We start from the raw sequence: 26,041 nt of genomic DNA on the forward strand, positions 1-26,041 counted from the left end.
TTTCTTAGTGTTCAAATAGTGTGTGTAATTTAGATTTAAAAATTAAATGATAATTTTGTATTTTATCATAACATACATACACAAAGTTGTAAATTAAAGAAGCACAATTAAAATTCTGGCACTTTACTTAATTTAACAAACTAAATGATTGTTTCATTTACATGTTTTTTATATACAACTATGAAGGCAAATAATTTAATTTGTTACCAGTACCACACGCTAAAGGTTGATTAAAAGCGCATTGATCTGAGCCTGATTCTATCCGTAAATTTCAGCCCACATATAGGAGAGCAGCTTGAATTTAGGTTTATCCTGCCTTTTAGACTACTACAGTATATACTTGATTTCTAGTAAATTCTTTCAGTTTTGAGTTATCTGTTCTAAGGTTTATTGGAGACAGAGGTGTGCTTTGTTCTCTTGTTTCAGTTGCATCTTACGAAGTAGCCATCATTAGTGTACTGAACAGTTCTGTCTTGCTGTAAATAGATGTGGAGAATGCTGCTATGTAGGAACCATTTATTTTCAGATTGCTCGTATGAGATTTGGTAATATTTTTCCATGCTAGACTACTGACCTTTGTTGTAAAAAATAAAAAAAATTAAAAAAATAAAAAATATATATATACACACATATCATTAATCAGTACATATCTGTGATGCATCTAAACTTTGAACTCATGACAAAAATTTCCTTCACTTAAAATATTCTGATAAGCTGTAGCTCATACTTAGCAAAATAATCTGAAGGGAGTAATCAGTAAATCTTTGAAATTATATGTAGAAATGTATGTGCAATGTGTTATACTGTATATAATAACTGGGTAACATTACTAGTGCAGGCACGCAGCAGTTGACTAGTAATTACAGGGCTGCTAGTTAAGCAAAACAGATGAGAAACCAAGAGAAAATATGAGTAAGAGAGGTTTGTCTTTGAAAATGTACGTAAGGAATGAAATACGTGGAGTATCAAGTTATGATGAAGATGTATGTATGAGAGAACTATGTCATGAATGAATCCTGCAGGATCAAAGATGGGAACTCAGGGAGCAATGTATCTCCTGCTGTAAGTGAAGATTAGAAGCACGACTACCTGAGGAACATGAGTATCCATCTATAAGTCTATGGGCCACATAACAGACATCCCAGAATCCTGAGGGAATTGGCTGATGTATACTAACCAAGCCTCTCTCAATAATGTTTAAAAAGTCGTGGTGGTCAGGTGTCCCTGATGACTGGAAAAAAGGCAAGGAACTACTGACCTGTCTGCCTCACCTCAGTACCAGGGAAGATCTTGGAACAGATCCTCCTGGAAGCTGTGCTAGGGCACGTGGAAGAGAAGGAGGTGATATGGGATAACAAGCATTTCTTCACCAAGGACAGATCCTGCTTGATGAATTTTGTTGCTTCTTATGGTGGTATAACTGCGTCACTAGACAAGGGAAGAGCCACTGATATCATCTATCTGAACTTCAGTGAGGCCTTTGACACACTGCTCCATAACATTCTACAAATTTGAGAAGCATGGTAGGTGGAGTATGAACTATTAAATAAAACTAATGTAGTGAGAACCTACTGTAGTGTGTATGGATGAGCAACTGCAAAAAAAAAAACAATAGAAAGAAAAGGTAGTCCCAGGGAGTTGTCATGGTAAAATATAGATAGGGACTACATCTCTTGCAAGACCCTGCTTTCTTTTTCTACTGCCCATCAAAAAACACTTAGGTGATGATCCTGTCAAGCTACCTTTTCTGTAGAGGCATGTGCAACTTCTATAATTATTTAGCTGAGAAAATCATTTTTAGCTGAAAGCCTGTGATGTATCATCTCATATTAACTGGCAAGAATTACGCACACTAGTTGAGAACCTTTACTCAAGTAATGTGCCAGGCAGAGGAAAGGGAAGACAACTTGCATATGCACATGCAAATGACTTTTGACATGACCCCAAACACTCTTCCATTGTATTTGTCTCATAAATTATAGTAGTAATCATAGTGTAATTTATTTATCTGCATAATTAATGTTGTGAATGCATAGGGCTTTCCTAGAGTTGAATAAAACAATTTGTGTTTCACTTAGAAGGTGGAAGTTCCTTTTCTTATTTCTTAAAGTTAGTTGCGGTTTTTATAGGGATCAGATAAAAGCAGGTCTGTAAAAAAAAATTGGGATGGACTGACAGAATCATCTCAGTAGTTTGCAGTTCAGTGTGTTATGAGAGAGTACCTGTAATAATGCATAGTTCTTCTTTTAAATCTCTTTTTCTTCAAGGAGTCTGCCTCTAGATGTGCAAATGTGCACTAATCTGTTGTAATTTGTTTTTTTAACTTGATTCTGCTTGCTCATGTTACATGTATGCGCTGAAGATTCATCACGTATGTTAGCATAAACTTTGGAAATAAATTAGAGGTAAGAAGCTGTAAATCCTGTAGTGCATCTTGTAGGTTTGAAGGCAAGGAAACAAAATGCAGGTTGTACAACGGACATAGAGATCCAGTGCTCAAGATTATTTATGTAGTGTGTGTAAATACGTGTGTTTATGTTTGAAATAACTTGAAGTGTTTAGACAGAAAAAAGCATAAAATAAGTTAATCTTTAAAGATAGAGCTGTACAGTTGTAATTCTTATTAATTTTTATCTGGATATGCTTTTATGTGCACACAGTTATGAAACATTAATTTTTATAAAGTATACTTGATTTTATTGATAGCCAACATTTTCTTACTGTTTCTTTTCCTCTCAATATAGTAGATGAATGTGTTTAACCTGAATAGTTAGAGAAGGCTATGAAACAAGACTTCCTGTAGGTAAGGACGGTGAGAAGTAAACTGTTTGCAAATAATATTTAGAAAGATAAAATGCCTGTGAAGATCGATGTCTTTGTGAAAATTGAGCTGTTCTTATTCAGAAAACAAAGCAAACCAGTTGAGAAGATTAAAGTTGTCTAAATATTTCCATAGTTTTCAAAGCACTTAGCCACATATTCTAGAGAAGCTGTGTTAGATGAAGGTAATTTACTGCAGATATGTTTTTTTTTTTTTTTTTTTTTAAGTACAAAAGTAGTTGCAGTGGCATTTCCCCTTGCCAATATATTTGTGGAACTTGAAAACTGTTTGACCTGCCCAATCTTGCACAGTCCACTGGAGGCTTGTGCTGTTGGTAGGGTCCTCTAGATAGACCTAAAGGGACCTACCCGAGAGCTTGCCTGCTCCTCTCAGGTAGCCATCCTTTTGTTTTGTTTCAGGCAAAGTTAGCTATGTTATCTCATGCAATTGAAATGAGTGGAATGATTTAGCACAGTGTATTTTGTGCAAACCATGCAAAACCCTTGACTGAACACTTCTCTACTGCTAGATCAAGGGATGCAGTGACCTGTTCCATTGTGGCTTGTCTTGGAGGAATATTCAGGCTTACAGCTTCACGCTGCCATCTCTTTTTTTAATACTCTCTCATGCATATATATGTAGAGTGGCACTGGCATGAAATGCTGGCTAGCTGATGGATTCGGGACATGTTTTAGCAATTTTAGAATATAGATCTCATTTATATTTATTAGGTGAAGTATAAGCAGGAGAAAACTGACCCAGTACTGGTTTCAGGTTTGAGGTTATAAACATCTACTGCCCTGTCATTCACTTGCATAAAGTCTAGTTTCTTAGGTTCTTTTTTTATAGGCATCAATTTACAGTTGTGAATTTGAACTTAATTGATGCTCAAAGTATAACTGAGATCATCTGCTCTAGGGCAAGTTTCATTTTTTTATTCTTCTCTAAAGTAATCAAAATTTAAGATTGTGCTGTCTCAGCAAAAAAAAAAAAAAAAAAAAAAACACAAAAAAAAACAAAACAATTGACAATTTTAGAAGCTATGTTTAGTGATATTTTGAATACATGGTGGGCTGTAAAGAACTTATCTGTTAAATAAACTTGCTTAAAAATAACATGTCTCAGTCCTTAAAAGAAATGAAAGTAAACCCTTCATTTCTACTTGAGGTTAACCAGAAAAGAAAACTAGCACAGTTATTTTCTGATTTCTTGGTTCGGGAATCCTAAGAAATATATTTTCTTAACCTTATTGTCTAACCACCACAGAATTCCCTCAGTTGGTATTTGTCTAAGTAATATAGATTCAGTACATCTTTGCTTGTTTTGTCATGTGGTTTCTGTATGGAGCACATATGCTTAACATGCGCCAAGAGGAAATAACTTGCGGGCTGAATAAAAAAAGTACATGCTGTATGAACTTGTTTGTGTTTGTACTCTCATCTCTTTCCCCTAATCTTTTTGCAAGCTACTGTTTAAACTAATAATAATCTACTTAAGCTGCTTGGTTTTTATTGCTCTTTTCTTCTTTTTCTACTGCTATTCAAAAATAATCTTTAAAGACCTCCTGCCAGATTCAGCAATGGGATTGAGGTGTGTTGCTTTCCATCCTTTATCTTCCTTTAGGTTTTTCTTTATTTAAAGAACACTTATCAGTGAAGAAAAGTTAATGGCTAGCTAATATTACAACTTTGGTTTGTCCAGATGACAGGGCTACGAGATTGCTTGTGCTATCCTTTCAATAACCAGCCACTTTCAAGAAAGAAAATAATACCTTCTCCATATTTTTTTTTTCCTTAACAAAATCAAGTCTGCTTTTATTTTTGTACAGGAGACTAAGCACCCACTAGGGAATGGCAACTTTCAACTGATTACAGTTAATTAAAAAAATGATAGAATTCAAGATTGAAAGGTACTGTCCCTTTACTCTTTGTCTCAATCAGCCTGCATATTCGTTATCCAATTCCATAAGGAAACAGAGTATGATAGGGAAGCTCTTGAAGGAAAGAATAATTAGATACTAGATAACTTATTTTTCTGTGTAGAAGTGATCATTCTTTAAAGCAAGTGTCAAATTTCAATTCCTTTGGTTCTTGTAAGCATTCAAGTCAAGTGCTGGGCCATCTTAGAACGTTAATAACTCCAGCAATGAATGAAATGGCTCATCAGCTGTACAAACATGTCCTTCTAGCCTTTGCATAGCTTTTCCATGACTGATTTTCTCTAAGTGTGGTTGTTTAGAGCATGTGAAATTTCCTGGCTGTAAGCAAAGCAGCAGAATGAAAAGCTCCTGCCACTACCGATAAAGAGCTTACAGATAGAATTAATCTATTTTCTGTTGTGGTGTTTGTGTTGTGTTTTTGTTTTTTTTTTTTTTTTTTTTTTTTTTAAATGATACAAATTTTTAGTGGATGTGGGCATTTTTACAGAAAGACTGTAGAAGATAGATTCCAAACTGAACTGTATTTAAGAAACATGTAGACAATCAAGAAATAAAGATGCTGAGTAGCTAAAGTTATATAATCTTTCATAAGCTTTGGTGTGTTTAAAGAGAAATTGAAAAACAATATTGTTCTGATTAATTTTTTTTTCCACTACATAATATTTAATTTTTTTCAAAAAACGTTAAAGGAATATTCTATCTCTTTAATTAATGCTGTCAGTGTGAAGATTCTGTTGATCATTCTATTGATTCAACTGATTGAGAAAGGCCTTAACAAAAGCGTACCCGTTGTTTCTAAATCAACTAGCACAGAGTAAACTAGGCTTTGCCAAAGGATTAAGTTCTCAGTGCATATTGTGCACTTTGATTCAGGTGAATTTTGTTCCCATTCTTCTTCAGGGTCTTCAGTGCTTTGTGACTAGATTGCTACTAGGGTTTACTGAAGGAGAGCATGTGTATGGCTGGTTAGCATCACAAAGGTGAGGAGCTGGGAATCAGCCCTTTTTAGCTGGGCTTTGTGTGGCCCATTCATGTCCACCTTTTCATTGTCCATACATATTTTTATTTGTTTTTGTTTTTTTTCTTTGGAGGAGAAGGAGGAAAAAAAAAAAGAAAAAGAACTACAAAACTCTTAAATATTTAGCAGTCAGTATTTTAAGGTGATTTTTTTTTTTTTTCCACATGCTTTCTTTCCTGCCTCACTTCTGTGGCACCTTTCAGTTGCTATTGACAGGACTGGAGGATGCTGAACAGCTGATTTTGTTTGCATGGCTGAGCATGGTAGATATTCATTTGTAACATGGCAGTTTATCATATTCAGGTGATACAGTACTCTGACCTGTCATAAGCTTATCATTCTACTAATAGTACTCCAAGTTTTGTTATCAAAGATTTGCAGAGGTTGGAAGGGATCTCAAGAGATCAAGTTCAACCCCACTGACAAAGCAGGTACCCTACAATAGGCTGCACAGGTAGGAGTCTGGATGGGTCTTGAGTATGTCCATAGAAGAATTCACATCCTCCTTGGGTGACCTGTTCCAGTGCTCCATCACCATTACTATGAAGTTCTTCTGCATGTTTGTATGGAACTTCTTATATTCAAGTTTTAGGCCATTATTCATTGTCCTTTTGCTATGTAGCACTGAGAAAAGCCTGGCCTCTTCCATTTGCCTCCCAATTCCCTATAGGTATTTATAAACATTTATCAGTTCCTCTCTTATTCTTTTCCCCAGGCTAAACAGAGCCGGGTTACTCAGTCTCTCCTCATAAGGAAGATGTCCCAGTCCATTTATCATCTTTGTGGCCCTACAGTGGACTCCTCCTGGGGAGTCCCTGTCTTTTTTAAACTGGAGAGTGGACACAGTTTTTCAAATGTGGTCTCATCAGGGCAGACTGGAGGGGGGGAAGAGAGGGGAACTTTCTTTTGAATGCACCCCAGGATACTTTGAGCCTTCTTGGCCACAAGGGCACACTGCTGGCTTATGGCTAACCTGTTGTACAGCAGGACACCCAGATCCTTCTCTGCAGAGCTCATCTCCAGCAGGTCAGCCCCTCACCTGCACTGATGCGTGTGATTATTTCTCCCCAGATGCTAGAATTGCTCTTGTTAAACCACAACCACATCAGGTTCCTCTCTGCCCAATGCTCCCATCTGTCCAGATCTTGTTGAATGGTAGCACTGCCTTGTAGTGCGTCCAGTGTTATGACTTTCTACACTAAGAAAATGTTCTTTACAATTTCTGAGGATTAGGAGATGATTGTACAGTTAGCTCTTACAGTACGATGACTGAAATACTTAATAATGTCAAGTACCTGCAATCTGACAGTGTTCTTTAGCAGAAAATTTGTGGAGGTGGTTTTTTTTGTTTGTTTGTTTGTTTTTCGCTTGCTAGCAACTCTTGTTTGTTTGTTTGAGGTCTTTTTTTTTTTTTTTTTGATTTTTTTTTTTCCTTATTGTTGTTTTGGAGCAGCTGGGTTGTGTGTTCCAATTTGAAGTCCCAAGTCCAAGTTCATACTGAGATTAGCATCAGACTTTGTCTCCTTTGCTCTCTGTGTTACCATATATCCTTTTTTTCCCTTTTTTTTCCCCCTGCATAAAATATCTTCAGGCCTGAAAATACTTTAAGAGGTGTTGTCTAGGGCAGAATTGATAGAATCAAGGAATTGTGTTAAGCTAAAGCATTGCAATAAAAAAAAAAAAAAAAAGTTTAGCATTGTAATATGCCACCTTAGGTGTGATTGCAGGACATTTATTTTGAGAAATAGTCTTGCTAATTGAAACAGGTGTTGTCCAGAAAAGTAACATGGTACTGTTTTAACTATCTACAGGCAACTGGCCTACGCTTATCTTCATTGCAATAAATAAATAAAACTTGTGCAGGTTTCTTTGTGAAACTCCTCATTAAGACCAGATACTCATTTCCTATAATTGTACAACATGGTTTCCTTCAAGGTAAATTCTATGGCTGGGTGCCAAAGCCATATTTTAATTGTTAAATGTGAGAAGTTAAGCCCCTCTACAGGGAGGGGAAGGCAGGCAGGGACAGCAGTGAGTGCTGGAGCTGGTAACTGGAAGGGGGAGCTGTGCTTACTGAGGAGAACGTGGGCTACTCTCTGCTTGGAGTGCTGACTAGCAGAACTGCCCCAGTGAGGAACAAATCTCTCACTGGTGTGGGGAAGGTCTGATCCAACTAGTATTATTTCCACATGTGAAAACAGCTGAGATGGGTGGCATTGTTTTCACAGCTCAGAAAACTCCATGTTTTGATAATGTACTCATCTGCGTCTGAGCTGCTGAATGATTCCCTACGCTGAAGTGTGGGTTAGCATACGTGTAAGGTGGTTTACAGTGCAGAGTGGGAAAAAGTTTCCTTTGCTTCAACCTCCTTCACTGAAGTTTTTTTTTCTCTCTCCTGGGAATTCTACAGAGGTTTCTCACACCCTTCTCATTTTTATTTACTTAATTATTTTTCATGCCTTTTGGTTTGATTAGCTTTCTGAAACTTCTCCTGGTTTTCTGCTCTTAAATTATATGTTTCAGATTTAGGCCATTTCTCATTTTTGTGCCTTAGATTGAGCCATAATGTTAAGACTTGAAAATACCACTGCTGTGTACAGCAGATTCCTTATGCCTTTTTTTCCCAGGCTTTCTTGAACTAACAGCTGATGTGAACAGGATATACAAGTAGAAGGAATGTGCATCTGGTGCAGGATAATAATGCTTATGTTTTGCTGAGGTTGTCTCTCTATTTGACATCTCCTGCATTTGTTTTCTTTTTTCCCCAGTGTGTTCTCCTTCTCTATGCCTTCTACCTAAGTCTTCTATAAATTAGTTTCCATGCTGTCCCCCAAGCTTCCCTCTTTCTCTTCTTGTATATGAACTTAATCTTACTGTATTCTAGCTATGGTAGTGTTGGCCTAGAAAGTGTCCTGAAAACTTTCTGAAACTCTGTATCTTTGTGCTAGCACCTTTAATTAATACTGTATTATTATTCTGTGCTGCATAGTTTCTTGGTACTCTGAACATTACCCACTTCTACTCAAATCCACCTCTCATTTGATGACAGACTTCTGGTCACCTTTAGTCTTAACAATCACTGCTTTTTTAAATGCAGTTTATATACAATTTATTTTCCTGGCCTGAGCGCGTGTATTTACACGTGACGTTCTTGGGTTGAAGTTTTACAACCAGTAAACCATTCCAACACTTGTAGTCTGCTAGAGTAAACTGGCTTTGACAGCCTCCAGTGATCCCTCAGATCTCTTTACTACCTGTTTAAACTCTTCTCGAATAATATGCTAAGCAATTTACTGTAATACACAAGAATCGTCCTAGCTGTGAACTGCCATGGAGATGGCTCCTCAGTTGCCCTTACAAACACGACGGCTAACAGTGATCTTGTGGTTCTGCAGGTGCCTCTCTGTGGAAGTTCTTTTTGTTGCATTTGTTTTCTCTAATGCTGCCCTTGAGCTACTGTTTGTCGTGTGTCCAGATATACATACTATTCAAAAAGGGGGGTGGTTTATAAATCTCATGCTGACAGCATCATAAAATCAAAAATTTGTAACGATTACTGTGAGGACAGCAGTGTCCTAAAAGCTGAGATGGCAGAGAATCTAGACAGAGACTGCTATCCCTGCTGTGTTTCTATGTCAGTGGCCTGAAGCTTATATCAAGGTGGTGTTATTCAGAGTGATACTTTGGAGTATTTCACTGCAAAATAGTGAGAACAGATGTGTGCAGTGACAAAATGGAAAAAGAACGACAGTGGAATGCAATGTTCAAGTAGACAAATGTGAGTTGGTGTTGTATTCCAACACATCATGGAGAAAAACCCAGAACTAAGCTCCCGGACCCTTTAGTTTTGACTCTACCCATATCCTTTTTTCATAACTTCTGTTTTTTAATGGTAGTCTGCGTTGTGATATTTCTATGGCTCCTAGTTTGGGCTGTTAGTGAAGATCAGCAGGCTTTTTGCTTTAAAGTGGACTAGGATTTGGAAATCCATATTTCAATTTCTGGTTTAAGCAACAGTCTGTAAGTCACTTAACATTTGTTCAAAATACAGCGCTGAAGATTGGGCAACTGAAAGTTTTTTAGACACAGTTCTTAGCACTTCAAACAGATGTGAAACTTACCTAGTTATTATTTCTAACTACAGTGCTATCCTAAGATGACTTATACTGTGTAATTTAAAAACATTATAACATCAGATACTCTATGTGTAAGTCAAGGTTTTTTTTCCTTACAAGTGAGGAGAGTGTGGTTAATGAGAGTTCTTCCTGCTAGCTAGTGAAACTTTGCTCAGTAGGTTTTATTGTTGTTTTTCCCCTTCTGGTTTTCTCGTTTCTGTGTACAAGAGAGAGGAGGGGGATAAAAAAAAAAAAGGGGAAAACAAACAAAAACTTAACAACAAAAAGCTCTAATTGGATATCATGGCTGATGCCTTGTCACTATTTAATTTCTACAGATCTCTAAAGTGATCTGAAGTGTGTAAAAACTGTGCTTGTGGCACTGAAACTGCTTTCATCTAGGTGGGAGTTAAGTCTTTTTTTCCCTTATAACTTGTGTTTGTATGCAACGTGCGTGTGTTTGAACAATGAAACATAAACAATTCAAAATCCTCGTTCAGAAAAATAAGAAATAAGTAGTCATTGTAGCAGATGTTACTGTCTCTTCCCTGGGGGCACAGACAGTCAGAACCCAAATTCCCTTTAATTATCCCAGTAATAGACATCTGCACGCACATAAGAATGCAGAAGTATGTATTTCTAGCTGGAGAAGGTTTGTCCATGCAAAGAAAACAGGAATGCAGGCTAGATTGTAGACTTTAGAATCATAGAACCACCAAAGTTGGAAAAGACCTTCAAAGTCATTCGGTCCAAACATCCACCACCAGTATTTCCCCACTAAACCACATCCCTTAGTGCAACATCTAAATGTTTCTTGAACAGAAGCACCTTGGGACTTTGGAGGTTAGAAGAGTGGGCTGTGAAAGCAGGTCAGGGAACCAGGGCAGGGCATTTGCTGTGGCTGTATCTCCCTTGCCCTGTGAGCCAGCAGCTGAGGTCATCACTTAGGGAATAACAAGAACAGTAGTAGAAGAAATGGGGAGCTGGGTAGAAAGTGTAAGAAAGAAGTTCTGGTTCACTGTTCTGTAACATATGGCTTATTTTAAGTGTAGAAACAGATACTTTAATATACTTTTTTTTAAAAAATCCCAATTTAATAATAAATGAACTACTTATAGCCCTGCTGTGTTATGTCCAAAATTATTATGAAGCTGATAATAGTTGTTTAAAAACTGGGGGCCCAGTGAGCAGCTGGTGAACTTACAGGATAACATCAAGAGCACTTCTAGCCTTAGGATCTATCTTATTACATATATTTTAAAGTGCAGAGGAGCTGGCAGAGCTTCTAGGTGAGGCTTCAGGACCATGATATGTTGTGTTTGTTGGATGATAGAAGAAAGGTAGCTGCTTTGCTCATGATCTAAAGAGATCTCCAGAATGGTGGGTTGTGAAAAGAAGCCATAGTTTTGAAGTTGGCTTTCTTTTTTTTCCCCTATAAGCAAATTTGAGCTCTGAACTATAGATGGAGATCTGACATGTTTTCACAAGGGGAACAAAATGTAGCATAGTAAGACTTAAAAGAGAAATATCTATAGTTTGTGGTTGCTGATTTAATCTTGATGAGCAAAATAGCAACTCCGTCTTTTCTTTTATAAAGACTTGTATTGCATTAGCTAAACTTGCTTATGCAATTGTTTTTATTTCATCCATTGGTGTGCAGAAATCATATTTTCTTATTTCATAAATGTACTCTTTTTGATGGGGGTCTACATGGAGTGACTTTCTCATTGAAAACAGTACTAAGTATGTATAGTAGGCCTGTCTGTCCTAAGCCTTTCACTTTACAGAGGAACTGGTGCCTGGTGATACCACCTTTTTTTTTTTTTTTTTTTTTTTTTTTTTTTTTGCTTTTCTCTGCCTATGCTGTATTTAGTGTGCTTTTGGTGTATTCCATTTAGGCCAGTAGAGCTGCCTGGTAGCAAACACTATATGGTCTGTTACATTCATCACCTTCCTTAAATTTGACATCTGGATATTTGGACCATATACACAAGGATATGGCAAACATGTTCAAATCTAAGTAACAGGTGGATCAGGAATTTCACTGGGACATGAGGATGGGCTTGGCTTTTGGATATTTTTCAGGACAAAAGAAGATCTTTTTATGTGTTCTTTCTGTAAGTTTAAATGATAAATAGTTTTTTTTTTTGTTTTTTTTTTTTTTTTTTTCTATTTAGCTAATATTTGTAATGCAGTAGTTTCTCCTACTAGCATGCTAAAGATCTAAGAAAAGGAACAAGAGCCACCTTCCTTGAATGTAATTCTTCATTGTGGGTGGAATACATATGTGCTTGCTATCTAAAAGTCGGGTTACTTATGCGGAAGTAGCAAGGAAGTGCGCAACTTCAATTCTGGTACTATGATACAATGTTTTTAAGTACTGTCTTTAAACTCTGCTACTGTAAGATGCATTAATAATTAATTTGACTATGAAATGCAATGAAATGCATGGTAAAAGATAGCACTGTAAATCCTGTAGAAAGGGCTAATGATTGTCCAGAGCTTTGACCTGAATCTGTATCTATATTGAGTGCTTATGGCTTTGCATCCTATGGGGAGTCTGCATGTGCAGTCCAGGAGGCAGGACTCTACATCATCTCCCTGCAGGTTCTTCCCGAATCATGGCTCCATTTTCTGTAGAACCATGGGCAAGACATGGTTGTTTTACTGATACAGTTCTGCAAGACAACTTGCCTTAGTAGTCAGGATCTAAAGCTAAGGATGCCAACCTACCATTGCATATAGAAAACATATGTCTAGAATTAAAGGTTTTGGAAAAGCAGTCTATAACAGGCAGGTGTTCTCTGCTTTGCAGTAGACTGCTATGTTTAAAGCATTCAGCTTCTACCATTCATTCTGCCAGCTTACAGAAGTATGGCAAGTAACAGGGCAGATATTTGTGCTCAGAATTGGAGATATATAATAATTATATTATTATATATATTATAATTATTTAGTGTATAATTAACATATTGCTTATTACTTCTAACTCCTAGAACAAGTCTTTGCTTTGTAATAGAAATAGGAAAATATTTACTGTGCTTACTACAGTTGTAAGATGAGCAGGGGCTAGCTTTAATGATGTTTTCATTGTGACTATATCCAGCACTAAGAAAACCCATCAGAGAAACCTCATACTGACCTGTTTTGCAACAGTGCTAGATTAGTATAGGTAGAAGAAGAATTTGCTCTAAAATAAGTAAAAATATGTAAAGAATGACTAATGTTATGAAGTAATGTATATGATGTACAAATATGTAAAGGATAGCTTTAAAGTTATGTAAAGAATTCCTTGTATTTGTATGGGTTTAAACAGAATTTAAGTGTTCACTATGCATAGTTGGAACACTGTGCAACCCAAGTGGAATGAATTAGCTGTTGTGGAGCTTTGGGTCTCCATAGCTTGAGGAGGATACACAGCCATTTTCTCAGGTCTTGCCTGGCTTCCTCTCCACTTCACTGACCTGCAGGGAAGCCATGGTGCCTGATGGAGAGAAGTCTGTACGTAGCTTTGTTTTCAGAAGCTCATCTGAGGAAAAAAAAACTTGTTTATGATATGTGTGTAAATATAGGAACTTTCTTCTAGCTAATTACAGATTTTTTTTTTAAACCTTAAAGCTTAGAAGTTATTTAAATCTGGAAGTCATTGTAGTGAGTGCTGAGTAACACATACCTTGAATAAACCCTAGGAAAGTAAGTTGTGTTGTTGACACACTAAAGCCCCTTTTGGATCAGTAGGTATGAAGTATGAGTGGTTTTGGATGGAGTACAGCCATTCTTTGCCTGAAATGTCTTGTTCTTTTGGCACCTGTGGAATGGTATTTGCACTTATTTCCATTATTCACTTGAGTTGTGGTACTTTCATGTGCAATGAGCTGATGACTTACTAGCAAGATAAGAGTGTGTTTAATTCATTACTGTGAGGATGATATGATGGAAGAGCTTAAAAAGAGCAATGATTGGAAATGTAAGAAAAAATGTGTAAACAGCAGTGAGTTACAAAAGATGCAACAGGTTTCAGCATGCCATTTTTCTTCTCTATTTTTTTTTACCCTAGCACAGAGAGATGCTTATTTTCTTGAAGTTGTTTTGAATGAATTCATTATTCATTGAAGTAGATAATAATGGGAAGCTTAAAATGAGGGCATAACAATCACGCTGAAATTGATACCGATGCTGCACAGGGATTACTGAAGAATTTCTTGTTTTCTCAGCCTTTGTCCTAAAATAGTTAGCGTTGATGGATTCTGGAAATGGCACAGCAGAAAGTTTCCCAGTGTGCCTTGTTGGTCCCTAAAGAGTGCAGTGCCACAGAGAAACCCCAAGCCAGAGCATGTTGTGGAATGAGCAGGTAGATGGCCTCTTGCCATCTCTGGTAACTCTGCTGGTGGATCCCACTGGGGTGAAGGGAGGCTGGCAGCAGGACAGCATGGGATATCATGGAGGAGCTTCTGACATGTCCCACTGACTTTCAGGAGAATAGAGATTTGGTACAAATAGACATAACGGGGAGGTGAAATCTAAGATAGGCTAAAATCAATATGCAATCTCAGGAAGAAGAGGATTAATGTACCATACTTAGATTAGATATGTTTAATTAGAAAACAACTTCAGCATTCAGTAGCAGATTTTAATTTTCTTATGATAAGATTAGTGATTTTGTACTACTGATGCCACCCAGAGACCTCTGTTAATATTGCAAATCTCATTTTCACAGTAGTTCAATTATTATTTTGCTAACAGAATATATTCAAAAAGTGATTCTGCACAGATGTTTAATTTTGTGCTTCTTATTTACCCAAAAGGACACCATGGTTTGAAGAGGCATATGTGTACATCATGAACACTATTAATTTTTCTTAATATCTATGTTAATTTTCTAGTGAGACTGGAGGTCTCATCTTTCAATTTCACTATTTTCCATTAAAGATCACTTCTGAATTCATTTCTAAATATACCTCTTCCTCCCTTATTTGTCATTTTTCAAATTATTTTTTAGTTGCCGTAACTCAATTTTGGTGGGCTGAACAGTGAAACTTAGGTTAGAGAAAACTTGACCGTTTCATTTACAAAGAACTGCAGAGCTCAGCAGCCTGTGGCTAGTTCACAGCAATGTACACCAGACAAGCCAGGGCCTGTTGAACAGACACTAATATTAAAGTAAAAATGAGGCACATTTCTGAACTTCCATTATTTGTGTGATTATCTAACAGCCTCCTGCCTGGCTTTGATTGTTAACCTCCTGTTAGAAGACTCCCTTGACTGTTCTACGAGCAGAGGGAACTACAGTGCATTTTTTGTTCCATGTGTTTATGAACCATGGCACACTTTGCTTCCTATTAAATCTAAGCTACTAAAGAAAGAACCAAACCGTGAAAGATCCAGGGAAACCCACTGCAGTTCACAGCTTGTGAAAGAGCTGTAGGTTCCTCAAAATCTCTTGACTCTTTCCACATAAATCTCTTGACTCTTTCCACATTTATCTTTTAATTTCATGGGAAAAGATCAATTTTGGAAACATTTTTGAATTATAAGTCTTGCAAATTTAGTACCACAAGGGCGGCTCCGAATGTGCCTCCTATCTTACTATGTTGACCCATGAACTCAGGGGCAGATATCGATGGTATGACAGTAGCATACAATGCATTACTCTTCCATGGACAGGCTTAAGCCTGAGAACTATGTGGAAAAGGAGATGTGCACATTCACCGTCAAAAGAGGAGAAGATGGGGAGAAGATAGATTGAAGATGTGTCAGAATAATTTTTTTAAATATTAGGTGTGAGAAGAGAAGATTCAGAGAAGGACTGCGTATTTAACTGTTGCACATGACATACAGTTGGGGGAAGAGGAGGGAAAACTTGGGATTGGAGAGAACTGGGGAGGAGTGGGATTGCTGTAACTTGTCACCTGTGATCAGCACTCAGCATAGCTTGGTCATATCAACAGACAGCTTTTAATTAACTTATGCATTCTTTATTTGTTGTAGTATACAAAATATATAGCTGTGTTATTTTGGAAAACATGTCATGTTGCATCTATATGAAAACAATTCAAAAATGAAATTATTCTTATTACTTTATGATGGGTTTTCAATTCTAAGAAAATTATTTTATGGATGTTTAATACATTCTTATACAATTCTTACTTTAAGGAGAATTCGTGAAAGAATGGAAAGAATTTCGCCTGTGGGTTTTCAACTAGATTTTGATGTATGGGTACTTTTCTTCTGTGATACAGTTGCATCAATTCTTTATAGTGTGACTTGAAGCAGTATTCTACCAATAAGTTTTTATTTCCCACTTAAAAGGGCTTTGATTCTATTTTTGTTGTTATTTGCTTGCTTTCCTGTGCAAAAATATCACAGTGGTGTAGTTTTCTCCCATAAAAGTTTGCTCCTATGCGACACATGATGCTACTGTGGCAAACAAGACATGGTTTTAGAGTTTTTGATGAAAAGAAAGTAATTCTTGCTGCCATCTGATCTTCCTGACCTTATTCCCTCAAGCAAGAATGACGCTGAATGCAACAAAGAAAGGATAAAATAATTTATTGTTTGCAGGAGCAGAGGGGAACCAGATTTCAGTGAGATTTCCTAAATTCTCTTTTCGCTCCCTCACCTTGACTTGCCTTGCACTGCCTGACCTCTGCCCTCCCTGCTCCAAACCTGGAAATGATGTTGATCACCTCCTTGCTGTATCTTGAAGTTTTATTTTACCGTACTGAGACAACAGGACAAGTGGAAGAGAATTGCTTCTTGGTCTCCTTGGGAGTCTTCTGCCATTAACTTGTGTCCTAGGGTTGTTCTTCCAGCTTTGGTGCATCCTCTGCCCTCTGGCCTGGTTTTAAAGCTCTGAGTAAGTGAGCTTCTTAAAGACTTGCATCTCTATTTCTTTATCTATGTCCTACCCGATTTCTTGACTTTTTACAACTTTGGTATTGATCATTTCATACGGAAGGCATCACTGAATAGTTGAGGTTGCAAAATCAAGTATCCAAAAGTTAGGAAATGCCTGTTTTGGGCTTTCCTGTGTAGCCTTCTAAGGTGTAAGCATAAATAGATAAATACATATAGCATATATATATATGTATAGCATATACAGCTATACAGGCCTGTAATGTGTAATGTGTATATATATTCTTTTCCCTGCTGAATCCTCCTAGGTTCTGTACACAGCATCTGTAGTGGTAGCTGGTGGCAGCTGTACATAGTTGTTTAATAAGTGGCCCTATCCCCTCCAATGACCTGATTTGATAACCTATCCAGCACAGATGGAAACAGCTACAAATTCTGCAGAACGCGTACAAACTGACATTACAGGCTGGTAATTTCCCAGATGCATACAGGCTGTCATTAAAAACGCAGAAGTTAGTTTTCTGACACCCAAGTGATTCTACTGTGTGGTTCCATCTGTTTTTTTTTTTTTCCCCGAATATATGATGCTGCAGCTTCTGCACAGTATGTTCAGTGATTCTCTGCAATGGCTGAGAATGGCTGAGAATTTGGGCACAGAACAACGTTTTTCTCCTGGGCTCTCTCTGTAGGCATGGATGACCTACCTGTGCTAAAACTTCAATATTTAAATTAAGAACAAATCATCCAGAAACAGGAAGAAGACATGGATTGTTTCAATCCAGTCTTTTGCAAAAGTAAAAATATCCATGTGAGTTAAGAAGAAAGTTTATAATGGGGTTGATAACCTGAACTGCAGCTGGGGATGTCAGTTCCAAAAATGACAATGCTGTAATATTCTTGGGGGGGGGAGGGGGGGTTGGTATTGACTGTATTCCAAATGGCGTGACCATGTGCTCAGCCTTGGTCTTTTTATTGACTTTTTTGTAACTGTAGTCCTTAAATAGATGGTTCAGCAGCTCATTGTGTCATATGCAAGTAGATTTCTTCTACTCTTGTATACATTCCATGTGACTGGTTTGCAGAAAAATGTTTAAAAATAGCCTTTTGATATTGTGAAAATTAAGAGAAAATTCTGAGGGTTGTACTTCTTTGCAACTACACTTTCTTTAAAGAACCGTTTATATTCTCAATATGTCTACATAAAAGTAAGTGAATCTTACTATGTTTCCAGAACATAGTTTGTCATTTCTGTGGTGATATTAACACACTATTGTGTCGAACTAGTGATATGGTTGCAAGAATAATAGCAGTACAAATATATAAAGAGCTGGTGTTCTACTGGTTACTGAGTTGGTTATTTATGTGTGTTTAATTTTAAAAATAGGAAATGCAGATACAGCTTGTTGTTGATTTTCAGCAGCTTGCCCTCTTTTCTGCCCTGTGTTTTATGTAGTAGTGCATTGGTCTGAGGAAGACAAGTTATAAAAATGCCTGATATATTTTATAAGTCTGTAGTGAAGATTATATGGCAAGGTGGTGGAAATATTCTATATTTCTTCAGCAGACCATAGTGAGAACTCACAGCCCCACGATATCTGCAAATGGACCTGATGTACTGTAACTATGATATTTACAATAACAAATATATTTCTTCTTCATTGTTTTAGAAATTGCCCCTTGGTTACACATGTTCAGAGCAGAAGATGCTGTAGACTTCTCACAATTAACATTTGATCCAGGACAAAAAGAGCTTATTGCTGGAGCAAGGTGAGAAATGTATTTTCTTTTCATGTTGCATCAGATTTGATTTTATTATTTGATAAGTAATACTGAGCCAAATTCTGACATCAAGTTTCTCTTGTATGACTCTCTTCCTTTCCACACTCACTCAGCTAAACACTGTTAGTTTATTTAACTTATTCCTGACCCAAGTTAAAAGATGGAATGCCTGCTATTGAAGAGTGCACAGTGTCTTACTCTTTTATCCTTTTTAAGAGGGATATCCTGGGGTACTCTCAAACTTTGGATGCAAACTTTGGATGCATACAGTAAAACAAGGCAGATATTGTATGACACTGTGACAGAAGTTAGTATAACAAAAAACTTGTAATGATTTGGCTACACAATATCGCTCTTCTTGCATGGGTGATTCTAATAATTATTCAGTGCAGTGCCAATTACAATCTGCTGAAGACTGCAGAATTAGTGTTGAAGTCAGTGATAATCATCATTTCTACACAGTAAGAATGGTACTTTGCAAGCTGTGGTAAATAATGATGCTGTTCTAGCTGTCAACATTGGAAGCACTGTCAGTCCTTATACACCATTTTTTTTTCTCTTAGCATCCAAACTATAGTAAAATATTTTCCTTGGCAAAAGATCTTAACCAACTGACTTAAATAATAAGTCTTCCTTTTGAATATGTTTTACTGTACAAAATGTTTGAAGTTCTAGTCATGTAATTTTTTTTGTTAGATTTAGCATTGGAGTATATTTGTTTCCCAGTTTGTTTCCTAATTGAAAATGAGTTTGAACCAGACAGAGCAGTATAATGTACTGTGAGAAACTTTTGTCCCTGCAAGAGGTGAACCTTTCTGTGTCTGGCACACATATTGTACTATTCTTGAAGCACTTGCTATGCTGTATGATGACATTCTGTGTTGTGGGGTCACAGATTCAGTTGATGAGCAAGCTATTGCTGGGGTGCTGCAGGCTCATAACTGCAAGAGTTGGTATTACTGATTATGTACCTTTTACATGGAGTCCTCCTGATTGTGTAGAGTGAATCCACTCCATGAGAATGTGATGTAGAGCTTTCGGCTCCTTTTCAGGAGTGATGCTTGCAGCCAGTTGTAGTCACAAATGGTTCCAAGGATGTTACAAATGTGAATTTTTGCAAAATTTGAGAAGAGGAAATAGATTTCTGAGTGCGTGTGTACGTGTGTAACTTTATCTGTTGAGTGATGAGTTCCCAGAGTTTTTCCTTGAAGTACTGTTTGTATCTATGCTTCACTCTAAGTCATCTGAATAGAGCATTGACATTATTATGTTTGTGCTAAGGCCTGTGGATAAATTTTAGTTCAAGTTTCTTCCTCATGTACTTTATTGGCTTTACATGTCCTAAAAGCAGTGAGAAATTTTTTGTCCTAAGCTGCAAATGTGCTCTAATAAAAGACAGTGAGAAGAATGCACTGTTAATTTCTCATTTCCTGCGCAATATCATTTGCAGAATCATTTGTCTTGAGTTATTCCAAGAAATTATAAGTTTTTTATTATCTTGTGTTCTTGTACTAGCACTTTTGTATTCAAAAACTAGTAACTACATCAAATGAAATTTCACTAAGATTAGGCCAATTAAAATTTCCTGTTTTAGTGATAAAAATGATAGTCTGTAATCTTTTAACATGTTACCCAGTCATTCAGTAGTAGTGCAGCACGTGACAAAGATACGAATAAACTTGCATTATATATTAGTTGATTTACATTGTCAGGAGAAGTACTCCCATTACGAATTATTTCTCAACCATCCAGACAAAACTGAGGGGTCATGCTTATTCCCCTAGGCTTCTTCTTTAGTTGAGCTGATTAAGAATGATTTTCACAGCCCAGAGCTCTTCTGTCTTCCATATTCTATAGCCTCCATAGAGGTTTATGACTTATTTAATGTAATGAGAAAGATGGAGAGGATCCCAGCTGAGATATACACTGGATTCTCATCGGAGGCTAAGCAAAAAAGGCAGATATGATCCTATGAGTCATTAAAAACTGTCTCCACTAGTGACAGAGAAAGATTGATACTATTGCACGAGATTCTTGAGAGAATTAAACTGTAATAGCGTATATAATTCTGCTTGTATATGCTTAGAAGAGATGTAGGGAAGAGCTGCCAGAAGAAAACTGGAATCAGTGTTGGGAGAAAAGGCTGAGCCTGTGCGCAGTGACTGCCTGTAAATCCATCAGTGGGTACATCTAGTGGAGGAAATAGCTGTATTAACTGTACAGTAGTGTTGGCAATAAACCAAATTATTTGAAGTTGGCCATGGGTAATTTAGTCAAGAAACAATGAGTTTTGTCACATTTTACCAGTATGAACTGGTAAAGAAGAAAAATAGCTATTCTTGAGATAGAGATCTCTAAATATATGGGAGGAAGAGTATTTTCCATAGCAGGCAGTTAGCCGGACGGCTATTTGCAGTCCTTTATTGCTAAAATTAGTCTTGCCTACTCATTTTGGGAAATAAAGGTGATCCTCTGGTTGTCTGTGAATGTTCTGCAGCTGTTTTGCAAAAAAACTTAAATTTTCTCCTGGACACAGCTATCTTCCCATTCTCAGGGGACGTCTCTGGCTGACATTTTGTTTTGTGAAATGTCCAGTTCTCCTGCAGGTTTTGAGTTGATTAATTAGGAGTATCTTAGGCTCATTTCACTTTCCTTGCACCGCCCATAGAGATCTCTGAAAACTATCTGAAGTGGACCAATGCTAGCTGACACTTCCATTTTAATCATCCCACCCACCCTAGCACTAGAATTTTCCTTGTGCTACGATATTGCCTACAACTTGAAACAACTACCTCATTTCCCTCATTCTTCCACCCCCATTCTAGAGAGAAATTATCAATCTGAGTAAAGGTTCTTTTTGACTCAGTCTGGCTTATTTCTTGAGTGTGCACAGTTATGTTTCTCTGAATGCAATAGAATAAAGTAACTGCAGTCAATTTTTGTTAATCACCTCTCAAGTTTCTCACAAATCTTGTACTTCAACCGTGGGAGGTGTCTTGACCTCCTAGGTCACACTTAAATGCTTTTCCTATCATGAAGTCCAACTTGTTTTAGTAGTGACTGCTTTAGTTTCTGAATACTGCTGTTCAGTAAATGTTCAATTATACCTTCTGTTTCAATGTTAAAAGAACACTAGCAAAGCTAGTGTTTAGTGTAGGCTTGCACTTGTCTGCATGTCAAAGAGTTGACAATCATTAACCCCCTTCTAGTGTAACACGTTTGCTTAATAACGTATTGAATCTGAAGCACAAATGTGTAGTACTTTTCTTTTAAAACCCTGTAATTGTGTCTTCTGTCAACCTGCTGTGCAAACTGAGATATATGTGCGCTGTTGGCGAGGGTTTCAGAGGGAGAGGAGTGTCTTCTAAAATGATGGATGAATTAACCTGGATCTCAGTAAAAACCTTCCATTGCTCTGATTGCTTGGGACCTTTTCCCACAACTTGCCTGTGTAGAAAATTTAATTTAGTTAGCTTTGAGAAATAGGAGGAATGGGGTTGGAGGAGGTGGAGACAGACGTGTAGAGATAAAGGGAGAAGCTGTATTACCTGACATTGATGAAGCAGCCCAAAGCACATGGTGAGGACAAGCAAAGATTAAACTTCAATTTCTGAAGCTGAATTAGGGGAAGAAGAATTATTTCTATTCTGGTTGTTAGGTTTTAAAATTAGCATGTGGAGAATATGACAGATTTTTCAGTATTATGTCAATTGGATCTAGATTTAGTGTAAAATGAATTGTTTCTTCTAATAGGTATGTGCTAAATTGGATGAGATTATACATTTAAGTGAAATGAAATAAAATAGTTTCACAAGAGACTCTGTGCACTTGTATGGATGCAAAACAACTGTTAGTACATTATAGGGTGGCTGTTGGCTTTTGATGTTGAGTTTTATGGGAGTATAGCTAAATTGCCCTATCTCTAAGCTTTGCTGCAGAAATTGTTCGTTACATCATGTATGACCTGACAGACAAAGTAAATGAGTTCTGTGAAAATCTGAAACATTCACAGGAATTCATTTGTTTTCTTCAAAAAAAAACCAAAACAAAACATATATCAAAACACTTTTTTTTATAATTAAGTGGCATCAGCGAAGGATTATTTTTAGGACATTAGGTCATCACTGAGCTCAAGGAAATGAAAGGCCATTTGTTTATCTTATTCTGATAAATCCTAATAAAATATTCAGGTGTACATTTATCTGTGTGCTATTTAGTGGACCTACTTAATAATATAACATAATCAAATATGATAATTAATCCTATATTTTGGGAAGCTAGAAAGCATGGAGATCATGAAGTTCCCCACTTGCTTTCTTTTTTTTATACAGACTTTGCTCCATCTCCTGTGGTGTTTTCTTTGTTTCCCCCCTGGAAAGCTCAAATAAATGTGGGAAAGACCTTCTCAGGGAGAGGAGGCAGCAGTGTCGGAATTGTATTGACAAATTGTGCATTGCCTTCTTTCTCCTTATTCCCTGACTACACAGTAAACACTTAACAATTCTAGTTATTATAAATCCGAAAGTGTTAAAATTCTTCCAGGCATCTTGTTAAACAGTTAACTAGAATCTGGTCTCAAACCCATAGTTCAAAGGAGAAATCCTGCGGTTTGAAATAGTTGCATTTTCTTTCCATCTGTTCTTTTTCTGTTGTTAGTTTTTCTTTTTCCAAAATTGTTTTATTCAAACTGTACCAGGTTATACCAAAAGAAGGTTATTTGTTTAAAGTGAGAGTAAAGTAACCCTCTTCTTCCCAAGCATCTTCTGCTTAAAACTGTGTGCTGGTAAGAGCCTGACTGGAGGCTGTTCATGAAGTGCTCTATTAAAGTTTTTACAATTCAAATTTGGCTAGTTTTTACTATACTTTAAATTCTTTTGTTTGCTTATAAAAAATGGGTTCTAAAGCTATTATCCAACTTTTTTTTTTTTAAATAGAATAATATATAAGTAGATTTCTTCTTTTCTTTTTTTTTTCTTTCTTTCTTTTTTTTTTTTTTTTAAAGCAGAGCTTTTTAACAGCAGTGGCTTTCTCCTGTATGTTCTCCTTCAAGTTAATTAAACTTGCTTTGAGGTTTATCACTTGCTTGAGGTGGCTTATTGCCTCAGTCACTCCTTATCCTGCTGATGAAGGACTATAACAGTATGCCTTTTCACTTAATTAGATGTGTGTTTGGGAACGTTAATTTGAACCATTACTACTACTTGCCACAATAACAGAAAGGCAAATTAAGGGATTCATTAACAGTGGTTTACAGATCTCTAATAAAGGAATAAATAACTGTACAGGTTCACTTCTTACTGTTGTCTGCTCCCAGCAGGAGAATCTGAGTCTGTTGTTAATGAGATGCTTTGAGCATACTGGGAGAATATAGGCACCAGGAATTAGCTGCTGCATGCTTTGAACATCCATCTGGGTTTTATTGCTCATTTAACACTTTGTTCAGAGTAATCAATGTCTGTCCTTCCACTGATTGATTAGATCTAATTTAAGATATGGTTTAATGTTAAATCTAAGAGAAATTGTCATCCTACTGAAAAAGGAGGGCCTTTCTCCCCTTGTCTCCCTTTTCTACCTTTGTAAGTGGTTTTTTAAATATTTTTAAAAGCTAATGCTTTGTCCTTCTCCTGTTCATGTCTTTCTCCACTATGACACTTTTTCATCCAGGTCTGCTGATAACTTGATTGCAAAGTAAGACTAGTAAGACTAGACATTTCTCTAACCCTGCAAAAACTGTTTGTTTTCTTGTGCTGTTTCAATGTTTTGCCATTTTATTTACTGTACAAACATGATGCAGCATTAGAAGAGCTCTAGAGGTTGACCTAGGACAAGACAAAAGGAAATATGGCAGGTGTAAATGAAGATTTTTTAGCAGAGACCATGTTATTTCAGTGTAAACCATCTTCAGAAATAGTATCAAAAGAAAGGTGTTCTGAAGATTCCTGTCTTTAATTGAAGTAATTGTCTTTATGTGTACATGCTTGATCTGTGCTAATTGTAGTACAACCCTATGGCATATACCAATTTGTGCCTTCCTTTCCTTCCCAGTTAGATTATATTCTCATGCCATTTATCTACTCCTTCTTTAATGGTCTTCAATCCAGCTGTTGTAGTTCAACCTTACTGACAGATTGTGCTTTCTGACCTTGCCTCCTTCTGCTTACTTTTACGGCACTGGAATGAAGGGCAGGGAGCTGTTGCCTAAGAATCTGATACCATGATATAAAAGTCCTAGAAAGCAGCAGTGAGACTTTAAGATATTAAAGATTCAAATAGTGAAAGACCACAGAAAACATTCATGACTATTTATGTGGTAGGCTGCTGTATAGTGTATGTTGTATCAACCAAAACATAAAAATAGAAGTTATATATGGGAAGTAGAGTAGAGAAGAGTATTAAAGACTTGGTCTACTGTTATGACATACCTGATTAATGTTTTTGATAATAATAAAGATATTTCAAACAAAACTAGTAAGCTCACAGAGTTGTATGTATTTAAAGAATAATAACCAGAAAAGCTGTGATCTAAAGGCATAAGAGATGCGCAGGTGACAGATACACTGTGATCATTTCCAGCTTTGGGAGCCCAGGTGCTGTATGAAGGAAGCTTGAGCTGACAGAAGACTGTAATATGTTTGACATGGCCTGAGGGGACTTCAGAAGGAAAGTGAGCTCCAGAGTTACACTTGGTACCTTCCTCCTTTTTCTGGAGAAGCAGTTGGCATGAAATATCTAGAAGTGATGCCTGACTGTTACTGGTCCTCTGTAAGGCATGCTTTGTTGAGGCTGTGTGTAGAGTAACAGGGAGGTATCTATTATAAGACTTGTTAATCCTGACAAGTAATCATCATAGAAATAAATCAGATTTGTTAAGCTCCTTGTTGAGTGGGTTGATTTAGTTTATAATACCATTTTTTCCTAATTTATGCCAATTCTCTTTGCAAAGCTGAGTGCCCACTGGTCAGTCTATGATAACCTCATCCTGCCTTTGTCCTTTTGAATATTGATAAAACTTTACTTTTCGTTATTGTGATTTTACTGTTGTCATTTAATATAGATTTCTTTTTATTTCTGAGATGTTATTCTTAACTTTTTCATGCTTTTTTTTTTCTTTTTTTTATTCTGTATGTTAATGAACCAAGTCAATTACCTACATGGTAAGTTTATGATATAGGTTATCTACTTTCCACTGATCGATTTAGTTCCAAATGCTACTTTTATTGCAATGAAGAACTGGAATTGGCTTTCACCCAAAGCTTCCCTTTTTCATTTCCCTTTTACGAAATAATGACTTTTGACTTTTGCTTAATATTTAATTTTGAGGGAGCTTATACTGTAGTCTTGATTATTTTTTTTTCCTTCCAGTAAATTATGCTAAATTTTGTTCCTTCATGTGAAATAATTTCTTCAAATGTTCACAGGAAAGAATTTTTTGCTGTTTTATTTCCAGGAGATTCGACCATATCTATTTGGTCGTGCCTTGAGTTTCTGACTTGAGCACTCCATTGCAGAGGAAT

The 26,041-nt window shown here is 36.7% G+C and overlaps 1 protein-coding gene across 8 annotated transcripts in view; it reads left to right on the forward strand.

The window, feature by feature from the left end:
- Positions 1-26,041, forward strand: part of SEMA5A (semaphorin 5A) — a 314,761-nt gene that overhangs the window by 98,659 nt on the left and 190,061 nt on the right. For all 8 annotated transcript variants that reach the window (XM_052703890.1, XM_052703888.1, XM_052703894.1 and 5 more), the window contains one exon: positions 18,416-18,515. In XM_052703890.1, the coding sequence (XP_052559850.1) occupies positions 18,416-18,515 (100 nt within the window). The remainder of the gene's footprint in view (positions 1-18,415; positions 18,516-26,041) is intronic.

The sequence above is a fragment of the Tympanuchus pallidicinctus genome, unplaced genomic scaffold (genome assembly GCF_026119805.1).
Source record: "Tympanuchus pallidicinctus isolate F22 unplaced genomic scaffold, pur_lepc_1.0 scaffold5, whole genome shotgun sequence".
NCBI classification, from domain to species: domain Eukaryota; kingdom Metazoa; phylum Chordata; class Aves; order Galliformes; family Phasianidae; genus Tympanuchus; species Tympanuchus pallidicinctus.